Source organism: Mandrillus leucophaeus, unplaced genomic scaffold, assembly GCF_000951045.1.
Source record: "Mandrillus leucophaeus isolate KB7577 unplaced genomic scaffold, Mleu.le_1.0 Scaffold64, whole genome shotgun sequence".
In the NCBI taxonomy this organism is placed as follows: Eukaryota; Metazoa; Chordata; class Mammalia; order Primates; family Cercopithecidae; genus Mandrillus; species Mandrillus leucophaeus.
This window is the reverse complement of record NW_012106919.1, coordinates 2,828,572-2,850,444: the sequence shown is the minus strand read 5'-3', so window position 1 is coordinate 2,850,444 and position 21,873 is coordinate 2,828,572. Positions and strand designations below refer to the sequence as shown.

At 36.9% G+C, this 21,873-nt stretch overlaps 1 protein-coding gene across 1 annotated transcript in view; it reads right to left on the bottom strand.

Moving 5' to 3' along the window:
• MAGI3 (membrane associated guanylate kinase, WW and PDZ domain containing 3) overlaps window positions 1-21,873 on the bottom strand; it is a 283,777-nt gene that overhangs the window by 81,489 nt on the left and 180,415 nt on the right. The window contains exons 3-6 of the mRNA XM_012000770.1: window positions 15,450-15,569; window positions 10,703-10,912; window positions 5,301-5,475; window positions 1,438-1,517 (exon numbers count right to left, since the gene is read on the bottom strand). Coding sequence (XP_011856160.1) covers window positions 1,438-1,517; window positions 5,301-5,475; window positions 10,703-10,781 — 334 coding nt within the window. The 5' untranslated portion in view covers window positions 10,782-10,912; window positions 15,450-15,569. The remainder of the gene's footprint in view (window positions 1-1,437; window positions 1,518-5,300; window positions 5,476-10,702; window positions 10,913-15,449; window positions 15,570-21,873) is intronic.

Below are 21,873 nucleotides of genomic sequence, written 5' to 3'. Positions count from 1 at the left end.
GAGGCGTGATCACGGCTTAAAGCAGCCTCAACCTCCTGGGCTCAAGCGATCTTCTCACCTCAAGCCTCCCGAGTAGCTGGGACTACAGGTGCGTGCTACGACACCCAGGGAGTTTTTGTATTTTTAGTAGAGACAGGTTTCACCCTGTTGCCCAGGCTAGTCTTGAACTCCTGGGCTCAAGTGATCCATCCACCTTGCCTGTCATTACAGGCATGAGCCACCATGTCACCAGCCTCTTATTAATTATTTTGTCTTCCTTAATGTCTTTCAATTATGTTTTGTAGTTTTTAGTGTTGAGAGCTTGCACACTGTTCAGAAGATTTGTTCCAAGCTATCTAACTTTTTTGATGCCACTGTAGAGAGAATTTTAAACAATTCCATTTCCCGATTGCTTCTTCCTAGAAAACTCTTAATAACCCTTATAATCATGCTGAACAATATATGTGGAAATTTTGTTTAATTTCTTTTTATAAATTGGACTTCAATACAAGGGGGACTATTGTGAGCCTCATTTTATGCTACTTATTTTTTAAAACCAATTAATATGTAGTTTCTGAGTAGTAATACAAAACAAATGCAAATTTTATTCATTTGCAAAGCTAAAGACATCGCAAACAATTTTGGAGGAATAAATTCTATACTTATTTACAGAACTCTACTCTTTTTAAAACTTTGTTTATTTATGAATTTTCAGAGACAGGGTCTCTCTGTTGCCCAGGCTGGAGTGCAGCGGCATGATCATAGCTCACTGTGATCTCAAACTCTTGGGCTCAAGCAATCCTCCCATTTCAGCTCCCCATATAGCTAGGACTACAGGTATGTGCCACCACACCCAGCTCAAAACTATACTGTTAAATGTAATCTATAATATACAAGACAGATAAGTGCTATTATCTGACGATTCTTAGAGAAATAATTTTTCCTTTAAGCAGTAAAAAGTAAGTGTGTATATGTGTGGGGCCTATATTAAAGACTTTCATTGAATTTCTACTGCTGCTGTAAATGGCTAAGGAATAGCTATAGATACTTGCATATCTACTGTAATGTATACTAAATTAAGTATACTTTAAAAACTTCAAAAGACATGATAAACCTAGCTTATGGTTGAGGATGTGCCTAATTTTTAAATATTTATTTAGAATTTTAAAAGTCTGTCTTCGGGACAGATGTCAACGAAAGGGCAAATGTATTTTATTGTTGTTGTTGTTGTTGTTTTTATAGAGAGTTATGTAATCCTGAAAAAGAAATGAAATCTCTCATAAAGTTAGATGTAATGATGTAATTACCACAGTCAGTTGATTATGATATCCACCCACTGCTTTTTTGCTTGTGTACATTATGGTTTGTTTAGGGTTTTGGAAAACCCATTACTGGGGCAAGAAGAGCAAGAAAGGATTAAGAGAATAAGTATGATAGACAAAGTTTCTGAATCTCTACCTCCATCTTCACAGTCTTCAGGGGCTTTGGCTTTCTTACAAAGACGAGGATCCAACCAGGTGGTTGTCTTGGTATTGTGGCTGTGGAATAAAAATTTTAATTAGAAACAGTAAAATAAAGGAGGAGAAAATTATTTCAAAAGTAAAGATTAAAAGTGACTAAAAGGTATATGATGGTTGAACATTAATCTCCTAGAGCACCATTTGTATTCCTCAGATTCATTCATTAACCCTATTGTTCTCAGTCTACTTCAAAATTTCCATAAAGGAATGGTAATGCTAAGGCACTAACTTGAGAATCAAGACTTTAGAGAAGGCCTAAAATGCCAAGTATGGAATAACAGACACTATTTAAGCAGTTAAAAATGTTTCAAAAGGTGGGTGCACAGCCACATACTGTGCATTATCTAGCCAACAATACTGCACTGAAAACCTTGTTTGCTCACTGGCTGAACTCCTTCCTCCTTCCCTTCAAAAAGTACTATATTTCTTGCATGCCTGTGATATGTAGGTACTGTGCTGGGAGTTGGAATATAAAGATAAATAAACAATCAGATAGAGCCCCAGCCATCAGGGACTCTTTAAAATAAAAGAGAATAAAATAAAGAGTTTTAAAGTGGCTGTTTCTGCCACATGCAAGTAAAAGCAACAGGTATAAATTCTGCTCTACAAAACTAAGTTTTCATCAGCATGATCCACACAGGGAAAAAAGGGAAGAATAAAAATATCCTGCTCCTGGCTTCATTTTATGATATAGGCCAAAGATGACTTTAGAGAGCAGTATCTGTTTAATTTCATTAAATGTCATAGTCAGTTAGTTTCAGACCAGGTCACCATGCAGCAGATACTAATGCCCAAACAAAACTATCTCATTGCTCAGTGGACAAACAGTGTTAGTTTAAATATCTGAAATACAAGGATATTAAAGAAAGAAAAAGTCATGGAAGAAAACACAAAGGAAGGGAATAAAACATAAATTAAAGTTATTGTTATTATTATTATTATTTTGAGATAGAGTCTTGCTCTGTTGCACAGGCTGGAGTGCAGTGGCATAATCACAGCTCAGTGCAGCCTTGACTTCCCGGGCTCAAGTGATCCTCCTGCTTCAGCCTTCCAAGTAGCTGTGACTACAGGCGTGCGCCACGATGCCCAACAACTGAAAAAATTTTTTTTGTAGAGAGGCCTTGCTATGTTGCCATGCTGGTCTTGAACTCCTGGGCTCAAGTGATTCTCTTGCCTAAAGTTATTATTGGAATACAATGTCATACTCAACTGAAGTAATTAACTGTTATTAATTAGTAACAATGAACGTAAACAAGTTATTTTTCCTGAGTGTGTTTAACGTGAGATAAACTCACTAATCTGTACCTTGACCACTCTTAGAAAATGAAGCCAGTAAGGTTTCAGGGAATTAATCATATCTTCTATACCTTTTCTAACTGCTGAGCTACTTACAGAGCTATGCAGCCATTGCCAGGTATAAATAATATTAGCTGGTAGAATGTAATAGAAACACTTTTTTTATTTTTATTTTTTTTTTATTTTTTTGAGATGGAGTCTCGTTCTGTCACCCAGGCTGAAGTGCAGTGGCCCAATCTTGGCTCACTGCAAGCTCCGCCTCTCGCATTCACATCATTCTCCTGCCTCAGCCTCCCCAGTAGCTGGGACTACAGGTGCCCACCACCACGTCCAGCTAATTTTCTGTATTTTTAGTAGAGACGAGGTTTCGCTGTGTTAGGCAGGATGGTCTCAATCTCCTGACCTCATGCTCCGCCCTCCTTGGCTTCCCAAAGTGCTGGGATTACAGGCATGAGCCACTGCACCCGGCCAGAACACTTTTTAACTATGCTGAATAATAGCTAATTTCTGTAAAAAAAAGTGAGATTGTTTCTAGAAAGTCTATATTACTCAAGCTATTAGAGAAATAATCTCCCCAAACTTAAAAGTTTTTTGCTGAGAAAAAATTTTAAAAATGAAAGGGATGAGAACTCACGGGCCTAGGAGCCACGCAGATTGTCAGGAAACAACAACAATAACAACAACACGAAAATACCTTGCTAAATCAAACTAACAACTGCTACTTGAGAAAAGCTTAACTTAGGTTCCCATGATCCAAAATTTTATTGCTAAATTAGCAGATGTAGGCAATTTGCTAAAATTTTACCCAACATTTTCCAATGAAAAGAAATATCCATAGGGGCTATTCTATATGAACATTATTTTCCTACAGTTGCATTTTTCAACAGCAGCAGTAATACAGATCAACCATATTGGTTATACCAAACAAAACAGCTTTATCTAGCAGCAAATATTTAACTATATTCTACACATTAACCCTTTATTATGTAAGGTTTATAAATATTTTCTCCTATTCTATATATTGCTTTTTCAATCTGTTGATTGTTTGCTTTGCTATGCAGAAATTTTAAAGTTTGATGTTGTCCATTTTTGTCTACTTTTGCTTTTGTTTCCTGTGCTTTTGGTGTTATATCTAAGAAGTCCTTGGCAAATCCAATGTCGTAAAGCTTTTTCCCTGTGTTTTCTTCCTTTTTATAGTTTCAGGTCTTATGTTTAGATCTTTAATCCATTTAAATATATTTAACTATAAAAAGATTTCTTTTTATAAATTCTTCTCCCCTTTACTAACTTAGCCCTGTTTGCAAGGTGAAGTACTATCAGATTAAATGTCTCATAATCTGTTTTTAAAGATATTTTAGCTACTTCTAATGACTCTACACCTTATTTTGGGGTTTAGCTCTAAAGTCAGCATGAAAGTCAAAAGTCTAAATTTCCCTTAACAAACCCTTTAAAGTTGTCAGTAAAGAATATACCACCTGGTTGTACTTGTTTTACATCATTGTGGTCACGAATGTTTATATAAATGTATAACCTCATCAATAATGTGCAATCTATAGTAAAAAGAACGCTACACATCCAAAGATCTATGTCTTTTAAAAACTAGAATCCTATTTGGTATAGCAAGACGCTCACTCTTTTGGAAGGGGATGGAATTGCGAATATCTGAGGAAACAGATTCAAGATCCCCACTACAAATTCATTTCTGAGTATATGTTCTTTGAGTGTAGTACCCAGACCCAAATATTTTAACCGTTATTTAATTGTTATATTCTGTAACTTTACTACATTAATATTCTACCTTTGGGCAAATTACTTTAAGATGAGAATTACAGCTACATGAGAACATAAAAATTCTTCATGATAAAACTTCCAATAATTATTTGCATAATATTATTCTCTAGTACAAACAACATACAATTTTAGGTTGATCTAATACATGTGGTAATCAGTATCTCTATAAATACTATATTAATAGTGCTTTCTCATAAAAGTAGTGTTTTTTGTGAACTTAAGTTTGTACCAATTACTCTGACATCAAGTGATATTTTCTTCCTACATCATTCAACTATATTGCCTGAACACATCAAACTCAAACTCTAGGACTGAAAATATTTAATTCAGATAATAATATGTTCCTACTCATGATGACAATTCTTGAAATCCTCATTAAGCTGGACAATCTACCTAAAAGTTTTTTAATATGCAAAGCAAAATACCCTTTATTCTTTACATTTTTCACCATTCGTGATGAACTGTTTTTAATCCTCCTGCTCTTATAAAACCAGAAGTCAAATACACTATTCCTTTATCCAAGTCAAATAAAAATGAAGTGTCAGATTAAATCAGATTAAAAATCAACTGTCGGTTTTATGAAAACTATTTTTAAAGAAAGAAAAAGAAATGAGTCTTCTGAAAAAGGTTTGTGTCCAAAATGGGGTTTAAAAAAATCTTAGGCAATCCTCAAGGTGTTAGGGCACGTTAGAAGAGATAGAGACATTTGCTTACTCAATGAAGTAGATCATCCCTGTGTCAGTGTAGGCCATTTCCCAGTTTTTGGGCAGTGGTTCCAGAGTCTCATCTCTCATCATATAATTTCTAAAGTCCATGGAGCTATTTGTTTGGTTGTAACTTGGAACAGTCTTCATCCAGTCAGATGACTCAGAATGCCTCTCTCTGTTTTCTGCCATTGTTCAAAACAGAACAGTGTGAAAAGTAGGTAAAGTTACATTTTTCTTCAAACAGCACCTTTCATTTCTAAAAAAATTCCAAATATGTAAATATTGCAAATTTCTTGTCTATTATGTCCACATTCTGCTATAAATTTTAAAATAACCAACATATTCAACTCTTTTCCCCTACTCATTGACAACTAACTCTGTATAGCACCTCTGATGCTAGTCTGGGAAAGAAGCAAAAAAAAACACTAGAATGAATTCAGTATAAATCCTAATAAGCCACAGCAGCTACAGCAGCACTAATGTAGTCCTTTTATGTGTCAGGCTCTATTTTAAGTGCTTTCTATAAATTAACTCATAATCATCACAGCAACCCTGTGAGTATCCATTATTAAACTCCCTGTTTCACAGACTCAGAAAACTAAGGCACAGAGAGGTTAACTTAGTCATAATTACACTGCCAATAAACAGCAAAGCCATGAGTTGAATCTAAGTGGTCCATGCTCTTACCTCCTATACTAAGCTGCTTTGTACACATTTAACACTGGCCTTTAAATAATAGTAATTTTTAAAAATTACACTCAATAGAGTTCCTGTTGTTAAATATAATTCCGTTTAGTAATATTAAAATCCTTTTAGAGTCCCAAGGCCCTAATGTAGGTAAGAATACTAAAATTTGGGTACTGTCTAGGGGGTTCACAATTCGTATACTTAAAACTTGTTTCTAAAACTTAAACGATGCTATGTGATATCACTACGACAACTTCAAATTGCAGGCAATGGCCAGATTCAGAGAATCTAAGAGAGATCTTATATATCCTGAGATATCCTTCTCTATAGTATTTCAACTCCAACCATCCTTTATCTAACCATGCGCTACTACTTACTACCTTTCACTATTCTTTATCCTCTACCCATTTCCCCATTGCCCTGCTAACCCAACTTAAATTCCATGATGAACCATTATAATTATTCCCTTGTAAATATTCCTGATTCCTTTGCCCTAACCTTACTTCGTAATACTGCCTGGCTAAATCAGAACTCTGCTTAAATCCTACTCTCCACCTACTCCATGTCAGCATATGCAGCTGAATTACAGGCAATGTTGACAAGTTTACTTTAAATTCATGATCACTAACTTTAAGTGGGCATTTAATGATCATGGTGATCATAGCATATTTCTTTAGTTGGTTCACTCTGACACTCTCCAAGATAATTATTTCATACCTTCTTTCTCCTTAAACCATCCACTACTTTTCCCTTATCCCTCATCTCATTTGATGACCTTGTGTCTTATTTCACTAAGAAAATAGAAGCAAGCATAAGAAAACTTCCACAAACTCCCACCATCACATCTACACAGCAACTGTGCCCATTGACTCCACCATATGTTACTATGGAAGAACTGCGTGCACTCCTAGCTATGGCTAACCCTCCAATTATAAATTATATCCCATCCTCTCTGCTTACAGCAATTCTTTCACTCTCCTTCCTGCATCACCAATCTTCTTTATCTATTAGATCATATCCATCCACATAAAAACATGTTCCCAGTTCAGTAAAAAGAAAATAATTCTCTGGCCGGGTGCACTGGCTCACGCCTGTAATACCAGCACTTTGGAAGGCTGAGGCGGGCAGATCACGAGGTCAGCAGATTGAGACCATCCTGGCTAACACGGTGAAACCCCCGTCTCTACTAAAAATACAAAAAAAATTAGCTGGGCATGGTGGCGGGCGCCTGTAGTCCCAGCTACTCGGGAGACTGAGGCAGGAGAATGGCGTGAACGTGGGAGGCGGAGCTTGTAGTGAGCCGAGATCGCACCACTGCACTCCAGCCTGGGCGACAGAGCAAGACTCCGTCTCCAAAAAAAAAAAAAAAAAAAAAAGAAAGAAAATAATTGTCTTTACTCCTTGGCAGCCAACCTATTTCTCTCCTCTTTACACCAAACCACCTTGAAATAGTTTATATTTGCTACTTCCTCTTCCGCTCTTCCAGTTCCTCTGGACCTCACTCCAACAAGGCTTTTAAATTCCTATCATTAAACTATTCTTATCGAGGTCATCAATAACCTCTACATTGCTATATCCAATGATCATTCCTTAGTTCCATCCTACTTGAGTTATCAGCAGCATCTGATCACTTTCTTCCTTGCACATTCAGTAACCTCCTAACTGGTATCCCTATTTTGCCCATGTCCTCCTTTTGCCTATTCGCAATACAGTAGTCAGAATAAGCCTGTTAAAAACTGTTGTACCATGTTACTCTTCGAATCAAAATCCCATAATGGTTTCTCATTTCAGAATAAAAACTAAAATTCTTCCAATGACCTACAAGATCCTGTATGATATGCATTCCTCCCTCTTCATACCCATCATTATCTAAATGATCTTATTGGTTACTATTCTATTCTATTTCCTTCCACCACCCAGATCCAATCACTCCAATAGAATGTATTGTCCACATTGTATCCAACCACTCTGGTTTCCTTGCTATTGACTGAATATTCTAGGTATGTTTCCATCTCCGGGCATTTGTACCTCCAGTTCTGTCTGTCTAGAATACTCTTCTCCCAGATATCCTGAGTTTACTCACTCGATTCTTTCAAGTCTTTTCTTCCACACTATCTAAAATTGCAAACCTTGACCACCATATCTTACCACCTCCTGCTCTGCTTTGTTTTTCTCTGTAGCACCATCTAACACACTATGTATGTTATTCATTTAAGTTGGCAAGTTCTGTCTCTCCCACCAGAAAGTATAGTTCATGACAGGTTTTTGTCCGTTTTGCTCACTGCTTTATTTCTAGCATTTAGCACAATGGCATTTAGTATTCTAGTAAGTGCTCACTACATACTTGTTGAATAAATAAATGAATCAAGCACATGATTTATTTTGTATGCAGAAAAAATGACAGAAATCAAAAGGTACCTAATGTATAAATCAACCAGGAAAGGAGTTACATTCTTGGCAACTAACCATGTTGGAGAAAAGCAAAAGCAAGTATATAATCTATAATATTTTTCTTAATAAAGTTCCAAGTGATTGAATAAAGGAGTTTGCTTAATAGCCAATGACTTGTGAAGATGTTCTTTATATAAAACCATTTCTTAGAAAAAAATTATAATTATTACATAACATATATTATTGTACAAGGCCATTTTAGCATTCTTTTGGGTTATTTCTTCAGTAAGATATAAAATAATAAACATACTGGTGTGCACAAATAAACCTCTACCTAACTTCTCCTAATTTCTGCTCCCAAACAATTTTCTGATTTTTCAAGGCAGGGATTAAAAAACGATACACAGGCCAGGCACGGTGGCTCACGCCTGTAATCCCAGCACTCTGGGAGGCCAAGGCAGGCGGATCACCAGAGGCCAGGAGTTCGAGATCAGCTTGGCCAACTTGGTGAAACCCCGTCTCTACTGAAAATACAAAAATTATCTGGGCAGGGTGGCACATGCCTGTAATCCCAGCTACTTAGGAGGCTGAGACATGAGAATTGCTTGAGCCCGGGAGACAGACTGCAGTAAGCCAAGGTTGCACCACTGCACTCCTGCTTGAGCAACTGAGGGAGACTCTGTCTCAAAACAACCAACCAACCAACCAAAGAAACAAAGAACAACAAAAGCAATACACAAAGCACATTTCCCCAACTTTGATTAGTTAACTAACAACTACAGTTCATACTTATTCAGAAGGTGAATTCTGTTTGTAGGCAGGTGCTTTGTATTTTTTCACTTAAATGTCCTATATATTTTCTATTACAAAGAAATATGTAATTCAATGTAAGTGTCCTATGGTATCTATACATAAGAGGTAGTATACGAACTGCCTCCCACACACCCTTGGATATATTCCCTTTAAATATTAATATCAAAGAGTATATAACGTCAGTTTAACAAGTGACTTACATGAAGCATAAACTATAGAGATTACAAACAAGTTTACCTCTAAAAGAACTGCAGTGATCACTTAAAGGCTCTGTATTAGGAAGTAAAAAAACAACATTTTCTTTTCCCTTAAATCAAGAACATATAAATTCCTATATTGGGAAAGATTCATGGTCTCCAATCCTGCTGTTTAGCATTTTTAAATGTTAACAGACTTAATTTTGTGGGATAGCAGAGCTGGTATCAACATTAAAAGGCTCAACGGTGTGATGACTTCCCTTCGTAGCTCCTAAAAATTAGATGTGAATTCACCTAAACCTTTTAAAACCTGTTTTTAGTATTTACATTTAAATACATTGGGGTAATCCATTTAACATTAAACACACTATGTGGCATAACTATGTAAAAAGTTAGGACTATAAAACCGAACTCACACTCTGGAGTGGGACATAAACAATGAATGTATTAACTCACTGTTTAATACATTCATATACATATCAAATTTTAATAATTGATGAAGAAAAAGATAAGGGTGCTTTGGAAAATGATAAGGACATGTGTTCTGCAAATTTGAGGATTTTAGTTCCTATTACATGCCAGGCACTGTTTTTGATGGAAGGGACAGAACAGTAAACAAAAAAAGCAAAACTTTAGCCCTATGAAGTTTACATTCTAGTGTTCTGAATGGAATTTTTGCAATGGGTACCACTGAATAAGCTCAGCTGTGATTTTATGGTTTCCTAGTTATACTCTCAGTTACAAGTCTAATAACCCTCTAAGCAATCACCACATTAATTAGGGCTACTCAAAATGAGCAGATTCTTCCCCACTGAATTTCTGCTGGTTTTACATTTAATGAAGGGACTCATATTTGAAAATTTGAGGGAATCTAAAATTTAAATTCAAAATATTATAAACCAACCTTTTAGATAATTTTTACCAGCATACTTTCAAACCCTATTTACTTTGTTTAGGCTGAAGTCTACATTCTAAAACATCCATATATTGTTTACATCCTATAAAGGAAGACATAGACCAACAAGATTCCCATATTGCAACATCAGAGGCAAATCTCAAGTATTTTAAACAGCAGGGTAATTGCATATATTTTATTACTAATGATAGCTTATCATTAATTTATCCAAATTGGAAAAATTCACTTTAGCTTATAGGATGGTCTACAGAAATACACTTTGTTCCACATACAACCTTTACAAAAAAATTAAAATCCCATCACTTGCTCTTCATATGCTTTGTAGAAAATTTTAGTGGTTTTAATTCAATGTAATAGTAAACTCAATCTAGAAGATCAGTTAAAAGTTGTTCATCTATTACAAACCTGCGTTTCCACTGCCATTAATAGCTTCCTTGTCCTCATCTTCTTCCTCTTCAGGAAGAGAGCTATCCATTCTTTCCATCTTGCTGACAGATGTAGTTCGTTTTCTTTGAGATTCTGCATCAAACTCATTATCAAAGAGGACTTGATCAACTGGATCTGGCTGAAAAGGGCTGGGTTCTGCTGGAGGCTTGGGAGTTCCATAGAAGTTTCCTGAAGTGAGTAAAATAGCAGCTGAAATTACTAATGTTTAAGTAAGAGTCAGAGCAATTTGACTTAGTGTATGTCTCTGCCCTGTTTTTCACAAAGGAGTTTTGAAATATCTACCAAAGGGCTGGGCACGGTGGCTCACACTTGTAATCCCAGCACTTTGGGAGGCTGAGACGGGCGAATCATTTGAGGTCAAGAGTTTGAGATCAGCTTGGCCAACGTGGCGAAACCCAACTCTACTAAAAATACAAAAATTAGCCAGGTAAGGTGGCACATGCCTGTGAATCCCAGTTACACAGGAGACTGAGGCAGGAAAATCATTTGAATCTAGGAAGCAGAGGTTCCAGTGAGCTGAGATTGTGCCACTACACTCCAGCCTGGGTGACAGAGTAAGACTCTGCCTCAAAAAAATAAAAAGTAAATTAAAAAAAATTAAAATATCTACGATTGGCCAAAAGGAGGCCAAAGCACTCATCTTAGGAGAGAGCAGAAATAGGGGAAAGAACTAATTTCTCAAGTGCTCTTCACCATATATTATCTAGTATTTTCATACTATTTGTTTAAGGCCAGGAAATTGACTATATGTATGTAGATTATTCATTCCTACAGGGATTGCCTTACATGGGTTCTGAATTAGGACACAATTTGTGAATTTAAATGCATTGATGCTGTCATGTAAGACTAATTGGCATAAAAGGTGGGGGTAAATGAGGATAAAACTAACTGAAATAATTTTGTTCTAATGTGTAACACAATGAACTATTTTGGTAAAATGAGGAAGTAAGTGGGTAAAGGTTAAGCTAAGAACTAACCAGGTCAGATAAAAATGTAGGATGTTTATATAAGGGTAATTTTTTAAAGTTTTTCTGAGCATTCTATTATTTTATCTGACAATTTATTGAACAAATAGAGACATTAGCAGGATCATTCAGTATTGGCTTACTCTCAGGAAAGCAAGAAATACTTTAATTTCCTCTTGAGAATCTGTAATTTTTGCAGTAAAAATAAATGTTCCAGAAAAGAATGAAAACAATTGAGTATCTTCTCAATTTGTCATGCAGTTCCCACTAGGCCGCCAAATAATATGGGAAAGCACTCAACAGGTCAAGCCAACATTAACAGCTTGTGGTTCCTACTACTTTTGACATTCTATTAATCATTATGCTAATGTTAGAGAAATATATATATGATGAGAGAGTAAAATACTCATGATTCTTCTAAATTCATATTTTCTAATCAAATTCTTTGGCTCCTAAGGAAATAATTAAGATGCTCATTCACCTAACGTAAATTAATAAGGTAGATAATTGACTGTTTTTTCCTAGACAGAAAGTAGCATAGGTTTTTCCCCATAATGCTGAAACAAATCTAGATATTACATAGTTTACCTTAAATTGTGCATGTTTTGAGGGGGAAAACATTTAACATGAATTCTTTGGAAGTTTGACTTTCAGCAGGAATTGGCATTAAAATAATGAAGACAAAACAATAAAATCAAACTAAAAAACTTTTCAGCGACATCCTGTCTCTCCCTACTCACCTACTCCCTTGTTTCCAAATCCATATTTGAAATGGAGTTACTCCAATCGTACAGATGGATGCAAAGATTTGTATGAAAACAGACTAAACTTTCTGCAAACTTTCTAGCTCGGAAGTAAAGCAAAGAACCAATGAAAAAGCCAGTCACGCTTCTCTGGGGTAGCCGGCACAGAAATACATCAAACAGAGATTTGGCTGGGGATTAGGAGGTTCGAGGGTCTCTCTTTTTCCTGAATTATGCCTATTAATCACAGTATCAAGGAAACTGGATATACCATGACAGAAATAAAAAGTCCACTTTTTCTAAATAAGGTAGTAGTATTACTAGAAACACATCTTACTGAGAATTCTTGGTAATTATTATCTAACTTGAGAAAGTTTAACCTTTTTCTAAGGGGAAAATATAAAAATGCTGGATATGATGACTGCCATCCATAATCACTGAAAAGATTTTAGGATTTCATAATAATTTGGGGCAGTTTCCTTGTTAAAAAAGATAATTACAGGGCTTAGATTAAAAAAGAAAACTAGCATTGGTTATAAATAAATTAGATCTATTTTTCTTGAGTTGTTGGTAAATATCAAGTTTTCAGATACAGTATACAATTCCAAGGGTTGTGAACTCTAACTATAATGACTGACAGAGAAAGTTTTTCATTGTTTTAGAGCTGTTTTGAAGTTTTTTTATTTTCTGAAGGCTTTTTCATTTTTATAGAACTGCCAACTATTCAATATTTCAAATATATATAAAATTACAGACTGTAGTATCAGAATAGTATTAGAAATATCTATGTATAAAATTTACTTACATAAATATGTGTACATGTATCAATTTATTTATAGACACATCATCTAGATATTATTGCTAGATTGCCTTCAAATCTCCCTTTTTTTTCTCTTTAAGGATATATATACATGGTCACATCTACAATTAAAGCTCTAACTTCCTGTCCGTATAGCCACTCCCTCCCTGAGCTGTCCTGAAGTTGGTATGTGTCTTTCCTCCTGAATATACATCTAAGATATGTATATATGCATCTATAACATGTAAACACTATTGTTTTCATAAAAACTTCAGAGAATACTTTCCTAACATTTCACATATTTTTTCATAAATAGTATAATATAAATATCGTTTTGTAACTTTTTATACAATTTTATACCTTTATACAATTTTATACTTTTTATGCCTCTTAACACTTATTAATGTTCATACCTATAAATCTAGTGCATTGAACTGTTCTATAGCAGTCCATTTTTATGAACAAATTAAATGTATGTTATTCATTCTACTAAAGGAGAGTTGTTTCCATTCTGTCACTGTTTCACACTATAACAAATATTCCCATACGTGTCTATATATGCATATGCACAACGGTTTTTCCTGAGTAGATGTCTAGAGGGGAGCATTGCTGGGTCAGAGTTATGTTTATCTTCAAATTTACTAGCCACTGCCACAATGTTCTCCAAAAGGATTATACTATTTTATATTCTCACCAGCAATGTATGGGAGTTTCCATTTCTTTCAATTATCAGACTAAAATTGTTGCCAATCTCTGAATGTGAAATGAAATGATGCATTTTCTTTGAATTGAGCACACAGCAATAAATAATATATAATATGCCACTTCGTCCATACCAAGCTCTTATATTTAATGGAACAAAATGTAGAATATCTTCATCATTTAAGGGGAGAGGGCTTCTTTAAAAAAAAAAAACAAAAAACAAAACTTCAAAAGCACTTTAACCTTGTTCATCGCAGTATTCCTAGATCCTCTTATAGAGCTTAGCACATAGTAGGTACTTGATAAATTGTTGTTTAATGAATAAAACAGGATAAAACGAATGAACAAACGAATGAGTCATGAGTGCTAAGCCCAGAAAAGGTAGTTAGGTTAAACTTAGCAGATGAAAGGAAATCATTGAAGGTTCTGCATAGGAGAGACATGATAGAGCTGCTCTTGAAGAAGACTAGCATGGTAGCAATGGGCAGGGTGGAAGAAATGGGAATAAATGAGATCAACAGCAACAGTCCACACATGAGCTCTTCTAGTAGGCCTACAACGAGGTGGTGAAGGTGAAAGAAGAGCATTGTGAATGCAGCTACAAAAGAAGAATGATGAGATTTGGCAAATGGATGTGAAATGTGAGAAAAAGGAGAAAGTAAATAATGATTTCACTGTTCTGAGATCACGGTGCTGCTAAAGAGAGAAATGATGAAGAATTACTCTTTTGGATAGAACACAAATGCATATTTGAATATGCTGAATTCCAGGTTAGATATTTATTGAACACTATCTTTAGGCACTGAAGATAACATCAAGTATGAAAGACATGACCATTACTATCACAGAGCTTGTAAAGAGGCAATTATAATAGTATGAAAAAGCAATGATGGACCATAGCATAGGTGCTATGGAAGTGGATAAGCTTGCCAGGGAAAAGTATGCTACATAAGGGGAAAAATAGATCTAACAGAATCATTTAAAAATGGAAATTGATCTCAAATATCAAGTATCAATGGAATCAAGTGGGTAGAGGAAACAGAAATGAAAAGAAAACCAATTATTCTGTTTTTGTTGTTTTCTCCCCATATTTTAAACTCTCTTTTGTCCAGGATAGTCAAGGTACATATAAGTTTTTTCAGAGTACAGATTTTGAATTCCCAACCACAAATAGAAAGCAATCAACAAATACTCATTGAGTTCACATGATGAATGTGAATTACTATGAAATATATAAACTGGCCAGTTTGACTGATTTTTAGTACATTGTTCACAATCAACTTTAAAATATGACAGACTTTTTTGGTTTATTATTTAATCCCATTTGTAATTAGTAAATTACAAATCTCTCCATTAAAAGAACATTTTCCCAAAAACAAAGCAGAAAAAACTTTTTCAAAAAGTGGTACTTTGCTGGTCAAATTCCCTCTGAAATAATTCCAGTCGTTCAGATAGTTTTTTTGGGTTGGGGGTGGTGGTGTTATTTGGGGACATACCATCATACGTTCCACTTTCCAACAATGCTCCACTCTCTTCCAGTGCTTTGAACTGTTCAACGGAAATGAAATTATAATCCACTCCTGGTACTTCCCCATCCCTGGGGGCCCTTGTAGTGCCTAAGAAAAAAGAAAAAAAAAAAGCAGGTTGTAAACTACTTTCAAACTTCCAAAATATTCAAAGTAATAGAATATTTCATCTATAGAGAACACTTTAGAGATACGTCATTCCCCTGCCCCAACTTTATTAAGGTAAAATTCACAGATAAAATTGTATACATTTATAGCATACAACATGTTTTGATATATGTGCACACCTGGCGAAAGATGGACTTATTTTAAAGTAGTTATCCTACGTATTTTTTTCATCTCTAGCATAAATGTAAACATTCTACTTACTAGAGTGATGAAAGACAAAAAAATAATAATTTTTATAAGTTATTTTAATGAACTTTATTTTTAAAACTTGGACAAACACTGGTTATAAAGTTACTTTATAAGTGAATACAATGCTTAAGATAGGTATTCACATATGGCTTATTAGCTTTTATTTTCTTCAAGTAATTTTAAAAAATTAAGTAAGTAAACTGTTTCATAAAATTAACTGCAGTAACAGATCACTAAATGCTAAAGTACAAACTTTCTTTCAGCTTCAAGGTACAAATTCAGGTTATGGCAGCATTGCTACATTTTACTAAACAAGAGTCACTTTTATGAAATGTCATTTCAAACACTACATAATACAAAGAGATCCAGGATTCTCACTGGGAATAGAGTCTGGGATTTGGCTGCAAGTCTAGGACAAGGACACTTTCCTTCTTAAACCTGTTTCTCCACTTAGGCCCCTATTCAGTAATAGCACTCCAGGTAGGAAATCTGAGAGTCAGTCGTCTTGGGCTCCTCCCTCTACTCCACATCCAGTCACCAAATCTACCTCATAAGTATCTCTAAATACTTCTTTTCATTCCCATAATCACTGAATTCATATCATTATCTAGGACCTGTATTGTTGGTACTCCCAGGTCAACCTTTACCTCTTCCCAGCTACACTCCTAGTACCCCGCCAAACTGCAGTCAGTGACTTTCTAAAACACAGTCTGAGGAAACAAAGAAAATCTCTCTAAACCCATCAATGGCTTCCCATGATCCTTGGTATAAAATCCAGATTCTATAACAATACATTTTACAAAGCCTTCCTCTTAAAAAAAAAAAAAAAAAAGTAAATTCAATGATTAAAATTATAATTTGTAATTATCTATGACAGATGGAAAAAATACGATGACAATATTTTGCACCCCTTAAGAGGTGGGGCCTGTTGCCTCATCCCTTGAATTTGGACTGGATTGATGATATGCTGTGATTAATTTAATGTGAAGGCTGTGATGCTGTCCAAGTTTAGGGCTCTAGACTTCCATCTTCACCCTCTTGGAACGCTCCTGCTACCATGCAAGGAAGTCCAGGCTAGACTACCGAATGATAAGAGAGCCCAAGCCAACAAAAAGCAGCAAGGCCCCAGACACATGAATTAGACCATCTTAACCCCTCCAGCTCCAGTTGAGCTGTCAATGACTACAGCCACATGAATGGTCCCAACTGAGCCCAACTCATGAAATCATGAGAAATACACACCACTATTTTAAGTCACTAAGTTTTGGGGTAGTATGTTATACAGCAAAGGCTAACTGAGATATCCAAATAAACTCTACTATAAAATATAATGACTAAAAAACAATTTAAAAAGCAAGCCATATTATAGATAATACTATAAAAACAGCACTGATCCAAGGGGCAGGAGGAACTCTGTTTTGGTCTGGGATTATTATTAATGGCACAATTTAGATCAAGTACTTAATCTCTTTTGCCTTTCTCTTTCTGCAAAGTGGCGTTGAGCAGGATGTTGTCCATGATTCTTTTCACTGACAGATATGAATGTTATGTGTAATTCTACCATATATTTCTAAGACTAGAAAATAGTTTTAATGTTAATTCTCTTTACAAAGTATTATAAATTTTACCTCCCCCCACAAAACCATACAACCGAATACACATAAAGTTATCTTCCTTCCTTTACCCCATTGCTTTTGGCATTCCATAACATTTATCTTTATATTCTCCTAATACTACATATTTTATATGAAGCTTTCTACATCCCCACTCACCCCCAGTTCTCACCACAGTTCTCCTTTATACACAAAAATTCCTCCAGGAAGAGGAAGAGTTCTTTGGAGCCATACAGTCTCCAATTCTCCTCTCACCGTCTCTTGAGCCTATTCAAATACCATCTTTACCCCAACCATTCACTGAGACAAAGTGCTGTTTCAACAACAGTCTCCACTCTGCTGAACTCAATGGCCAAGTCTTATCCTCATCTTAATTGACCTATGAATAACATTTGACATAACTCATTTACCCTTTCTGTTTAGTTATAAGCAAATCAACCCAAGCAAAGAAACAAAACATTACCAGGACCTCAAAAACCTTCTTGGGTGTCTCTGATGATAAATCTCTCCTCAAAAGTGACTATCATCTTGACATCTGTGATGATGATTTCCTTTCCTTTTTGATGATTGTACCAACTAAATAGTGCATTTTAAAGCAACATAGCTTAGCTTTGCCACTTTTGCAACCTCATATGAATGGAATCACATAACATGCATCCTCTTCTGTCCACACCAATACTTATCATGAGGCTTTTAAACTTTATCCAATATCCTGGGTGTGTAAAGTCACCTCACTGTATATTTAATATCAATTGCTTTATGAGATTAAACATTCTTTTTAATACATTTAGCAGCCATATAGATTTCCTCTGTTGTGAAGTGGTTATTCAAGTCTTTCCCCATTTCTCTGTTGGGTTTATGTCTTTAAAATTGATTTGTGGGAGCTGGCAAGATGCCCAAATAGGAACAGCTCTAGTCTGCAGCTCCCAGTGAGACTAACACAGAAGGTGGGTGATTTCTGCATTTCCAACTGAGGTACCCAGTTCATCTCATTAGGACTAGTTAGACAGTGGGTGCAGACCATGGAGGGTGAGCAGAAGCAGGGTGGGGCATTGTCTCATCCAGGAAGCACAAGGAGCCTGGGAACTCCCTCCCCTAGCCAAGGGAAGCCATGGGGGACTGTGCTATCTGGCCCAAATATTACGCTTTTCCCATGTTTTTGCAACCCGCAGACCAGGAGATTCCCTCGTGTGCCTGCACCAACAGGGTCCTGGGTTTCAAGCACAAAACTAGGTGGCTATTTGGCCAGACACTGAGCTAGCTGCAGGAGTTTTTTTTTGTACCCCAGTGAGACAGAACTGTTCACTTCCCCACAAAGGGGGCTGAAGCCAGGGAGCCAAGTGGTCTTGGTCAGTGGGTCCCACTCCCACAGAGCCCAGCAAGCTAAGAACCACTGGCTTGAAATTCTTGCTGCCGGCACAGCAGTCTGAAGTTGACCTGGAATGATCGAGCTTGGTGAGGGGAGGGGCATCCACCATTGCAGAGACTCGAGTAGGTGGTTTTTCCCCTCAGAGTGTTAAGGAAGCCCCCAGGAAGTTTGGACTGTGCAGAACTCACTGCAGCACAGCAAAGCGGCTGTGGCCAGACTGCCTCTCTGGATTCCTCCTCACTGGGCAGGGCATCTCTGAAAGAAAGGCAGCAGCCCCAGTCAGGGGCTTATAGATAAAACTCCCATCTCCCTGGGACAGAGCAGCTGGGGAAAGGGGCAGCTATGGGCGTAGCTTCAGCAGACTTAAATGTTCCTGCTTGCCGGCTCTGAAGACAGTAGCAGATCTCCTAGCACAGTGCTCGAGCTCTGCTATGGGACAGACTGCCTCCTCAAGTGGGTCCCTGACCCCCGTGCCTCCTGACTGGGAGACACCTCCCAGCAGGTGTCAACAAACACCTCATACAGGAGAGCTCTGGCTGGCATCAGGCAGGTGCCCCTCTGGGACAAAGTTTCCCGAGGAAGGAGCAGGCAGCAATCTTTGCTGTTCCGCAGCCTCTGCTGGTGATACCCAGGCAAACAGGGTCTGGAGTGGACCTCTAGCAAACTCCAGCAGACCTGCAGAAGAGGGGCCTGACTATTAGAAGGAAAACTAACAGAAAGCAATAACATCAACATTAACCAAAAGGATGCTCACACAAAAACCCCATCCAAAGGCCATCAGCGTTGAAGATCAAAAGTAGATAAATCCACAAAGATAAGGAAAAACCAGCACAAAAATGCTGAAAATTCCAAAAACCAGAATGCTTCTTCTCCTCCAAATGATCACAACTCCTCTCTGACAAGGGCACAAAATTGGACAGAGAATGAGTTTGATGAATTGAGAGAAGTAAGCTTCAGGAGGTGGGTAATAACAAACTCCTCTGAGACAAAGGGGCATGTTCTAACCCAATGCAAGGAAGCTAAGAACCTTGATAAAAGGTTACAGGAACTGCTAACTAGAGAAAAACATAAATGACCTGATGGAGTTAAAAAACACAGCATGAGAACTTTGTGAAGCATACACCAAGTATCAATAGCCAAATTGATCAAGTGGAAGAAAGGATATCAGAGATTGAAGATCAACTCAATGAAATAAAGCTTAAAGACGAAAACAGAGAAAAAAGAATGAAAAGGAACAAAGCTTCCAAGAAATATAAGACTATGTGAAAAGGCCAAACCTATGATTGATTGGTGTACCTGAAAGTGACAGGGAGAATGGGACCAAGGTGGAATACACACTTCAGGATATTATCCAGGAGAACTTCCCCAACCTGGCAAGACAGGCCAACATTCAGATTCAGGAAAAACAGAGACCACCACTAAGATACTCCTTGGGAAAAGCAATTACAATACACAAGATCGTCAGATTCTCCAAGGTTGAAACAAAGGAAAAAATGTTAAGGGCAGCCAAAGAGAAAGGTCAGATTACTTACAAAGGGAAGCCCATCAGACTCACAGCAGATCTCTCTGCAGAAACCCTACAAGCCAGAAGAGGGTGGGGGGCCAATATTCAACATTCTTAAAGAAAAGGATTTTCAACCCAGAATTTCAAATCTATCCAAACTAAGCTTCATAAGCGAGGGAGAAATAAAATCCTTTACAGACAAGCAAATGCTGAGGGATTCTGTCACCAACAGACCTGCCTTACTCCTGAAGGAAGCACTAAATATGGAAAGGAAAAACTGGTACCAGCCACTGCAAAGACATACCAAAATATAAAGACCAACAACCCCATGAAGAAATTGCATCAACTAATGTGCAAAATAACCAGCTAGCATTATGAGGACAGGATACAATTAATACACAACAATATTAACCTTAAATGTAAATGGGCTGAATGCCTCAGTTAAAAGACACAGACTGGCAAATTGGATAAAAGAGTCAAGACTTTTTGGTGTGCTGTATTCAGAAGACCCATCTCATGTGCAAAGACACACATGGGCTCAAAATAAAGGGATGGAGGAATATCTACCAAGCAAATGGAAAGCCCCTACCCCGCCCCAAAAAAAAGCAGGGGTTGCAATCCTAGTCTCTGATAAAACAGACTTAAAGCCAACAAAGATCAAAAGAGACAAAGAAGGGCATTACATAATGGTAAAGGGATCAACGCAACAAGAGCTAACTATCCCAAATATACATGCACCCCAACACAGGAGCACCCAGATTCATAAAGCAAGTTCTCAGAGACCTACAAAAAGACTCAGATTCCCACACAATAATACTGGGAGACTTTAACACCCCACTGTCAATATTAGGCAGATCAATGGGACAGAAAATTAACAAGGATATTCAGGACTTGAACTCAGCTCTGGACCAAGTAGACCTAATAGACATCTACTGAACCCTTCCCCCCAAATCAACAGAATATACATTCTTCTCAGTGCCACATAGCACTTATTCTAAAATCAACCACATAATTGGAAGTAAAACATTCCTCAGCATATGCAAAAGAACGGAAATCATAACAAACATTCTCTCCGACCACAGTGCAATCAAATTAAAACTCAGGAATAAGAAACTCACTCAAAACCACACAACTACTTGGAAACTCAACAACTTGCTCCCGAATGACTAATCGGTAAATAACAAAATTAAGGAAGAAATAAATAAGCTCTTCGAAACCAATAAGAACAAAGATACAATGTACCAGAATCTCTGGGACACAGCTAAAGCAGTGTTTAGATGGAAGCTTATAGCACTGAATGCCCACATCAGAAAATGGGAAAGATCTAAAATAGACACCCTAATATCACAATTAAAAGAACCAGAGAAGCAACAGCAAACAAATTCAAAAGTTAGCAGAACAGGGCTGGGCGTGGTGGTTCACGCCTATAATCCCAGCACTTTGGGAGGTCAATGGGGGCGGATCACGAGGTCAGGAAATTGAGACCATCCTGGCTTACGTGGTGAAACCCCATCTCTACTAAAAATACAAAAAATTAGCTGGGCATGGTGG